The 9540-nt window shown below is 33.4% G+C and overlaps 1 protein-coding gene across 1 annotated transcript in view; it reads left to right on the top strand.

The window, feature by feature from the left end:
- Positions 1-676: 676 nt before the first annotated feature.
- LOC140446484 (uncharacterized) overlaps positions 677-9540 on the top strand; it is a 67624-nt gene continuing 58760 nt past the window's right edge. Inside the window, exon 1 of the mRNA XM_072539038.1 lies at positions 677-814. Coding sequence (XP_072395139.1) covers positions 733-814 — 82 coding nt within the window. The 5' untranslated portion in view covers positions 677-732. The remainder of the gene's footprint in view (positions 815-9540) is intronic.

The raw sequence follows: 9540 nt of genomic DNA, 5'->3' as shown, positions 1-9540 counted from the left end.
TTTAGATCTGATATAATTTTATCTTCTCTTATGTCCATGATATCTTTTGGTCCTTGGTTTAAAATTTTCCCATACGTAATGTCTGTTACCTGCCGTCTATCTAACAACGAATAAAGTTGTTGTTGAACTTGATTTTCTGTAAAATTACATCTTTGTTGGTGACAATATTTTCTTCTGAATTTTTTATCTTTTGCACGTCTTTCCACCCTATTTGGGTTATTTTGCGTAGAACCTTTCGACTTCTATTTTCTTTTATTGCATTTTTTTGCATGGTTTTATTCCGTTCTGTAGCAAACGCGAATTTTTTTCCTCCCCAAGGATCCATTAGGTAGGCCATTTTCAAGGTGTGGGATTTTGCCTTTGATGTTTTACCCAAATAAGGTACACTTCTTCCGTAATTTGGCAGTATAAATTTGAGAGAAAAATATAAGCTGCTCACAGGAAAAACATTAGCAGTTGAGTTGATATTCATTTATGAATCATTACCACCTTTTAATATCACTATAGATTTTTCCAATATTCATTATTTCTCTGATTTGGTACTACTTTTAAAAATGTAGCCAAGACGAGCAAATTATTTTACAAGTATATTACAAATTATTGAAAACAGTCTAACTAGACATATACGTCTGTGATAAAATAACGATTATAGCGTAGTACATAAGCGAACTCCATTATTTTAATTAACATTTTCATATGAACGAATAGCGTGTGTGTACTTTTATCAAAATTATGAAATTAATTTATATATTTTCTATTTGTGCTTTGGTGTTTTTAGTGCAAAATGTCAACAGCAAGCCCGATTATTTAACAGGTCAGTAGCATAGATATTATTACAATAACTAAAATTACATTATACTAGCCATTAAAAATTGTGCATGTAGGTCCTAAGATATGTATAGTGGATTCACAAATATAGTGTCTTCATTATCTTAATGATCACTTAAAAATTATGGTGAAGTAATATCCCTCTTCATAAATCTTCTGTTGTTGAACATTTGTAAGTTATCAGGACCGACTCACATCCTAGTTCAATATTTCTGCAATTTTTTAATGTTCTAAATTCTAAGAATTCGAATTTAGTAAACTGCTTAACATTTATAATCTTTACCATTGTACCTTGTTATTAGGGTTAATTTTAAGGTTTTCATTAAATTAGTGTTTAAAAAAGAACTATACGTTTACCTGTAGCAAATCGTAAAATACAATGTAAAAGTTGTGATATTTAGCGAAATATTTTTACAATGTGTTTAGTTGAATTGTGATAACGATAACATAGAAGAAGTCCTCGTCATGTAGAAAAGGCTACTTCGATTTAAAAACAATAATTAAAAAAGCGTAAAAGAACCCACATCTCATTTAATGCAAAAGAAAGAGTTAATAATGTGTTTTTAACTTGAATCAATAGCGATATGAGTAAAACTGCGACTGTAGAAGAAACTATCGCTCTGATTCGGACACCAATTTCAGCCGTTCGAAAAATGAGTAATGAATCTAAACTAAAGAATTTACTTCTAAAAACTAAAAGAATTTTTTTTGTATAACAACTGTACGGTGTTTGTATACTGCTATCTGGTCACAAATGACCAATTATCAGTTATTTTCTGACCTAATTTAATAAACAGCAAATACATAAATCTAAGGGCTTACCCTATGACTTACTCTTATTTTATCTATCAACTAATGCACTACAATTAACATGCAATAAGATCACAGCACTATACTCTGCTTTTTACACTGAACTGTTAAACATTTACACTAACTCAAATGGTTTTGTCCTTATGAGTCTTCTCTTTAATTCATTGTTGTCAAGAAGCTGGATTACCTTGACATTCACATCACTATGCAATCTCTGCTCGTGACTTGCTGCTGTTCTGTTGGTTACTTCGGTCACAGTTCCCATACCCAGGTCCAGGTGGAGGTTTCTGTTCCGGATATACCAAGGAGCATCAACAATGTTCCTCAGTACTTTGCTTTGAAATTTCTGAATAATATGAAGATTACTAGCTTTGGTGCAGTCCCAGAGTTGGCATACCAATACTGGCGTCACTACTTGCTTCTAATGGATAAATTATTATAAATGGATAATGTTTAATTTTTTCAAGTCAGCCAATACAATTTCTTATATCTAATATCAAGCGCCCCTCTTTTCCTTTTGACATGGACTTTCCAGCGCAGCAATAGTGTTTTGTTCTAGATCTGGAATGTTACACGTATACAATAGGTACAGGACCGGACTTTATACTCTCCCTTGTGATTCACCAGCTTTGATCTCCCTTAAATCGGTGTACACTTCTTCTTGTTTTACTTTGAGATATCTATTTGCAATGCAAGATTTCTCAATACTTTTTAGAAATGAACGTTCTTAGTTTATAGTTTAAACCATCATGCTAGACTTTATCAAACGCCTGTGCTACGTTCAAGAAGATTGTAGAGCAGACTTTCTTTTCTTCTAATGTTTTTTCTATCATATTCGTTATTTTGTTAACTTGATCTATAGTGGAATGTTGATTTCTGAAACCAAATTGATAATTTGGTATAAGATTTTTTCTTTCCATTATTGGTCTTAATCTTTTCAATAGAAGTTTTTCAAATAGTTTTGACATTATCTGAAGGAGTTATATTAAACTAAAAGAAGTGACAGTGTTGTTTCTATGAAGTTTGATAGTGCGGATAAAGACATAATTCGCTCTAAAGTTTACGCTCTATATAAAGAATAATTAGTGCCGACATTAGATTATTTTTTTACTAAACTCAATGCATATGACACTGGAATTAAGTGCGTTAGAACAAGGTTGTGGAAATCATTAATACTTACTGAGTTATCCCACCCTAAACCATAATTCAATCTCCGCCATAAGCCTGGGTTTCTTGAGTTGTGGAACCCAAAAAGCTCGCCTGGCCTCCTCCAGGCTCTAACATATTCATCAACATGATTTAAAGGAAATCTCGACTCATCAGTAAACATCACGTTACTGTATTGTGTCTAATTTATGTGTTTTTGTGCAAACAAAAGTCTGGTTCTACGATGTGCAGGAGTCAAAGGAGGTACTCTAGCTCGCTTTCTTGCATTTAACCCATGTTTGTAATGCTGATTACGTATAGTTTAAGTATTTACTCTTGTGCTTGTAACTTCTACTAACTAATTTTGTATCGTTCGAGTAGTACTTCGACGATCTCTGACCTCCCATACTTGTAAAGTCGATCCTTTCTAGCTGTAGTCGCATTTGCATGATGCGTATAAGGTTGTCTTCTAATAACTCCATACATTTCATGTCTGATCCAGGTTCTATTTATCGCAGCACGACTAACATTTAACATTTCTGCTGTACGGCATCTTGAGTGACCTTCTTGAAAAAAAGGTATTACCTTTGAATAAGATTAATGCACATCTTCAATACAACAGCCAAGAAAATACAATATGATAATATCACCAGAAAAAACCAAATATATGACAACGTCTAAATATCCACTACGATGTATATTCGAAACTGATGGGAGAATATTAAAGCAGGATGCAAGGTTTAGATATCTGCGGGATCTCTTAATGGCACAATCTGGAAGAACAAACACCTAAGACAAGACACAAAAACAAGAATCTATAAAGCAGCGATTAGACCTATATTAACATACACGGCGGAGACAAGAACTGACACATCTAAAACGAGACGACTACTAGAAACAACAGAGATACAGTATACAAGACATAAATTGATAGGTCACAAAACGAAAACAGGAGTGGAACGAACACATTAGTAGAGTGGCAGAGGATAGGATAGTACGAATAGCACGAGATAAGTCACCAAATACGCAAGAAAAACTAGACAGATGGCAGGAATATATAGCAGAACTGTTCAGTGACAACCAACACATTGAAGTATATGACAACGTCGAGAATGGACCAACAATAACAAAATCAGAAGTAAGATCTGCCATAAGTCGTCTAAAAAACAACAAAGCGCCAGGACCTGATGGAATATATGGGGTATTGAAATTGATAGAAGATAATCAACTTGACATTATGACAGAATTATTTAACCGTATATATGAAACAGGAACTTTACCAAAAAATTGGTACATGTCCATATTTATACCACTGCCAAAAAAAGCAAATACTAAGAAATGTAAAGAACACCGAATCATTAGCCTCATGAACGACTCACTCAAAATATTTTTAAAGATCATCCATGCCCGCATATACAAGAAATTGGAGGAGGGTATTGCTGATGTACAATTTGGATTTCGCAGCGGTCTTGGCACAAGAGAAGCACTTTTTAGCATACAAGTATTGATACAACGAGCAAGAGATGTTAATACATATATCTTTATCTGTTTCATTGATTTCGAAAAGGCATTTGACAAAGTACAGCATGAGAGGCTTATTGAAACTTCGCGAATCGCAAACATCGATGACAAGGATATAAGAATAATAGCCAATCTCTATAGGAAACAAGTAGCCAAGATTCGAGTTGACAATAAATTATCCGATGAAGTCCCAATACAAAGAGGAGTACGACAAGGTTGCATACTCTCGCCTTTGCAGTTCAGTGCGTACTCTGAACATCTATTTCGAAAAACTTTGGGGAAAACGACAACGGCGAAGTCATAAATAATCTAAGATATGCAGACGACACTGTCTTTGTTGCGGATAGTGTTGAAGGATTACAAAGACTGATAGATCAAGTAGTTAACATCGGTAGAAAATATGGAATGAAACTTAATAATAAGAAGACGAAAATTATGATCATAAGCAAAAACCAAGATACAGATGCAAAGTTTATGGCAGACAATGAGGTATTGGATAGAACAGAAAAAATAACATACCTAGGATGGAACATCACAGATAGCTTTGATCACTCATACGAGATTAAATGTAGGATCAAAAAAGCAAGGAGTGCCTTCCAACAGATGAAAAAAGTTCTCTGCAATTTAACCTTGAACTTACATCTCCGACTTAAAATACTTAACTGTTATGTGTTTTCTGTTCTTATGTATGAAGCAGAGGCATGGACACTCACTAATACGTGTTGCAGACGGTTGCAGTCTTTCGAGATGTGGTACTATCGTCGCATGCTCAGAATATCATATGTACATCATATAACTAACGACGCACTAATGCAACGGTTACAAAAAGAACCTGAAGTCTTGAAATCCATTAAAGAAAGAAAGTTAGCATACTTCGGACATACAGTGAGAAATAAAAATAAATACACAATCCTACTATTGATATTAGAAGGTAAAATAGAAGAAAATAGAGGACCAGGACGCTGCCGAATATTCTGGCTTAAGAATTTGAGACAGAGGACAGGTATAACCACCACAGACTTATTTTGAACAGCTGCTAATAAAATACGATGGGCCATTGTGGTAGCCAACATCCATAAAAAATAGGCACTATCAGAAGAAGAAGAAGTCACCAAATAGACGAAGAAGTATTGTCAGACCAAGAAAAAGATGGTGCGATAATTTAAACAATTTCGGAGGCTAATATTGAAGAAGAAATAGACTTTAAAGCCTACATACAAGAAGGAAGAAGAAGAAGAAAAAGAAGCCTTTGACTTTACTTTACTTTACTTAAACAGTAGACCCATTTGTACCTTTCGGTGTTGGGCCGTTTAAAATACAGTTCAATTAAATTACAATATTTGACAGTCTTCTGAGGTGTCCTAGCTCTTAACGAACTTTCTCCATTCCTTCCTATTGGATGCCATCTGTTTGCTTCCTGCCAAGTCTTACCCTTACTCTGCAGTATCTGCGAGATGTCACTGTTCCATTCTTTAATGGGTCTTCCTCTTCTGTTCTTCCCTATTGGTTTGGCGTCCCACACTCTTTTTACTTGTCTATTATTGTCCATCCGGGTTAGATGTCCGAACCATGCCAATTTTTTCTCTTTGATCGACTCGAGTATCGGTTTGATTTTGAGTCTTTCTCTTATTTCTTCATTTCTGATTCTATCAGTTCTTTTTACTCCTATCGTTTTTCTGAGGTATTTCATCTCTGCTGCATGAATTCTGCTCTGATGTCTTTTGTTTAATATCCAATTTTCTGCTCCATATGTCACTGTAGGTCTATATATTGTTTTGTATATTGTCATCTTGGTCTTTGTTGATATTTCTTTGTTATTAAGGAATCCTCTATTTAGTGCTTGGAATAGTTTTCCTGTGTTTTCCATTCTGTTGTTAAGATCATCCTCGATGTCTCCTTTGTTGTTGATTACTGTTCCTAAGTATTTGTATGAATTTGTCTGATTATTTTTTGTTGGTCTATCATTACTTCTATTTGATCTTCCGTCCCTTGTTTTCTTGATATTTTCATTATTTGAGTCTTCTCTTTGTTTACGTTCAAGTTGTATTTGCTTGCTTCTAGGTTCCATTTCTCTAAGTTGTATTTCAGTTTTTCTGCAGTTTCCGCAATTAATACTATGCAAATGCAGTATTTCTTAAATGTTTTCTTACATTCTTTCACTATCTCATCTATTACATTTATGAATAGTACTGGGCTGAGACTTCCCCCTTGTCTAACTCCTTGGGTTGTTTCAAATGGTTCTGACTGTATATTTAACATTCTTACTGTATTTGTTGTTTTCATGTATATACTTATTGTTGCCTTTATCAGTTCTTCACTTACTTGTTTCTTCTTTAGGCTTTCCCATATATCTTTTCTTTTGACTGAGTCGAATGCTTTTTCCATGTCTATAAAGCTTAGATGTATTTCTTTATTTTTCTTTAAGGCTTTTTCTATTACTTGGTGCATGGTGAATATATGGTCTTGTGTGTTGTGTCCTTTCCTGAATCCACTTTGTACATCCTCTAATTTATGTTCTATTTCTTTTCTAATTTTCCTTTCTATTATGGTTTCGTATACTTTTGCTGCTACACATAGTAGTGATAGACCTCTATAGTTCCTACAGTCTCTTGTGTTTCCTTTCTTGTATATAGGTATAATTACTGCATTTGTCCATTCTCTGGGTATTACTTTTCTCTTCCATATTAGGTTATATATGTATAACAATTTTTCTTTTGCTTTTACTCCTATATATTTCATCATTTCTGGTGCTACTTCATCACTTCCTGGTGCTTTTCCAATCTTTATCTTTCTTATTACTTCTTCCAGTTCTTCTTTTTCTATAGTTTCTGGATTTTCCGTGTTTCTCATGGATACTCTCCTATTGTGGCTTTCCTTCTCCATTGTATTCGCTTGGTTTCCATTCAGTATCAGCTGAAAATGTTCCCTCCATCTTTCCATTATTGTCTTATCGTCGTTTATTATTGTTCCTTCCTTGTTCATTATTTGTTTCAGTTTCGTTTCTTTGTTGCTTCTTAGGTTTTTCAGTGTTCTGTAAAATAATTTTACGTTTTCTGTGCTGTTTTCTTCCATTTTTTCCCCGAATTCTTTTTCTCCGAACTTTTCTTTTTCTCTTTCTTAACTATCTATTTAACTTTTGTTCTTTGTCTCTTATAATTTTCATATTTTTGTTGTGTTTTGTCTTGGATGTATTCTTTCCATAATTTCTTCTTTTCTTTTATTTCTCTTTTCACTTCATCGTTCCACCAAGATGTTCGTTTCCCTCTGTTGTTATTTCTTGTGGTTCCACATATTGATTTAGCTGTTTTTATCATCGCATTTTTAAATTTTCTCCATTGTTCTTCTCTTGTTTCTGTTATTTCATGTTCATTGTCCATCTCTTTCTCTAGTCCTTCTGAGTATCTTATTCTCGTTGTTTCCTTTGTTTATAAATTTTGCTTATTTCTTTGTGTTTTCTGTTTATGTTCTCATTTCTTTTTATTTCTTTTCTTTTGCTTTTGAATGTGGTTTCTTTGATTCTTGAAGCCATGAAGCCTTTGAATCTCTGTCAAACATACTTTGAGCCTGCGAGTCCTTTCACGCACATCAAAATCCATCATTAATTCTTGACAACTGTAACGTTAATATTGACAGACATACAGTAACGGAATAAATGTCATTCCAAGAAGTTCTGCTTCCAAGATGTTCTAAGTTTTTTATTAAATACAAGTAAAACGAAGATAAGAATTTTGTTTATATCTTTAATTTATAAAAACTATATATCGGTACCTCGGAGGTAAAGGACACTATGTCCATTTTCTTACTTTTTCAGGAGAGCAGTTTTAAAATTTTTTAAATTTGTATCAGTAAATACTCAAATGTTTCTTATATTTAATATTTAAATTTATAAATATATTATTATTGTGGTATGTATAATCGTTTTTCATTCCATGAAGTCTTATATACCTGAGGTTTACCGTTCATTATTTAAATTTTTTTTTAAATGTGTAGTTGGACATAGTGTTGTTTACCTCTAAGAACTTTTTTAAATAATGTGGCATTGCATGTTAGGTCTTTACGAAATAAACAATACAAACACATTAAACAGCCTATACTATTATTTTATTAGGGGTAAATATTATAATGTTATAATAATTAAGTAAAATAAAATTATAGACGACAAGTTTCAAAATTGTTATAGATGCTCCATATCATCTTCATTTTCTTGTGGGTAATCGTTTGTGGCTACATCGCTATGTGTTAAAACGCATGACCAACTGACGGAACAAATAAAAGGCAGTAGTGCAATTAAGTCATTGTACTTTTGTTTTGTGATTGGTAATGGGATTACTGAGACTTGATTTAATTGGGCTGGAAACGTTACTTGCTGTCTTCGATACCTCATGAAGTCCACTTCATACATATTTTGATTATTGAAATCGGTCTTATAAAAGAACTTTCCAATGTGTTCTTGTTGGACTTGTAGGAAAACACATGTTGACAGTAGAACAGGGTCTTTATTAACATTTTTTTTCTACTTACAAAAGGAGGATTAGATGACAATTTCTTATCGAACAGCGTTTTGAAGTTTTTGAAATCTGCAAGTTCCATATTGTGCACTGTGTATTTACCTGATGTTTGCCTAACTAGTTGTTGCCAGTCCCATGGTGTTAAAATGGCCAAATTGAAGAGTTTCTTTCTTTTTCTTTCGATTAAAGCATGAACAGTGTCTGCTTCCATATGTGTGTGCCCTTTCAGTAAAAACTTTTGAGTGATCGTCTTTATTTGCAGTATCCAAAAATAGCACATTATAATACTTATATTTTTATTTTGTCCATAACAGTTATCGGTCCAAAGAGTGATGTCCTCTACTTGACTACTTGGAATTGTATTGTCAGCCCATTTCAAAATTGATGAGGCAATTTCATTTGCACCTCGGGCCCCTTTTGATTCGTCCCACAATATACATTGTACAAAAGAATCACTGGCATCATGTAACGTAAAATTTAATGACCAAAGCTTACTTTTGTAGAAACTAATTGTTTGTTAGTGGTGAAGGCAAACATTTTTGCAAATCACCAGATAGTACTTTGTATTTTGGTGACTCTTTAGCTATTATAAAGTCCAATTGTTTTAAGTTATACCGAGTTTTAGATTCAATTAAGTGAGCATCATGATCAGCTTGTACACTGGTTAGTTCATCTGCAGTAAGATTATTTTTTAATTGAGCGGTGAATGTACTGCATGTATCGTAAA

This window comes from Diabrotica undecimpunctata, chromosome 7 (assembly GCF_040954645.1).
Source record: "Diabrotica undecimpunctata isolate CICGRU chromosome 7, icDiaUnde3, whole genome shotgun sequence".
Taxonomy (NCBI): domain Eukaryota; kingdom Metazoa; phylum Arthropoda; class Insecta; order Coleoptera; family Chrysomelidae; genus Diabrotica; species Diabrotica undecimpunctata.
The sequence above is the reverse complement of the archived record's forward strand: the minus strand, read 5'-3'. Positions and strand labels throughout refer to the sequence as shown.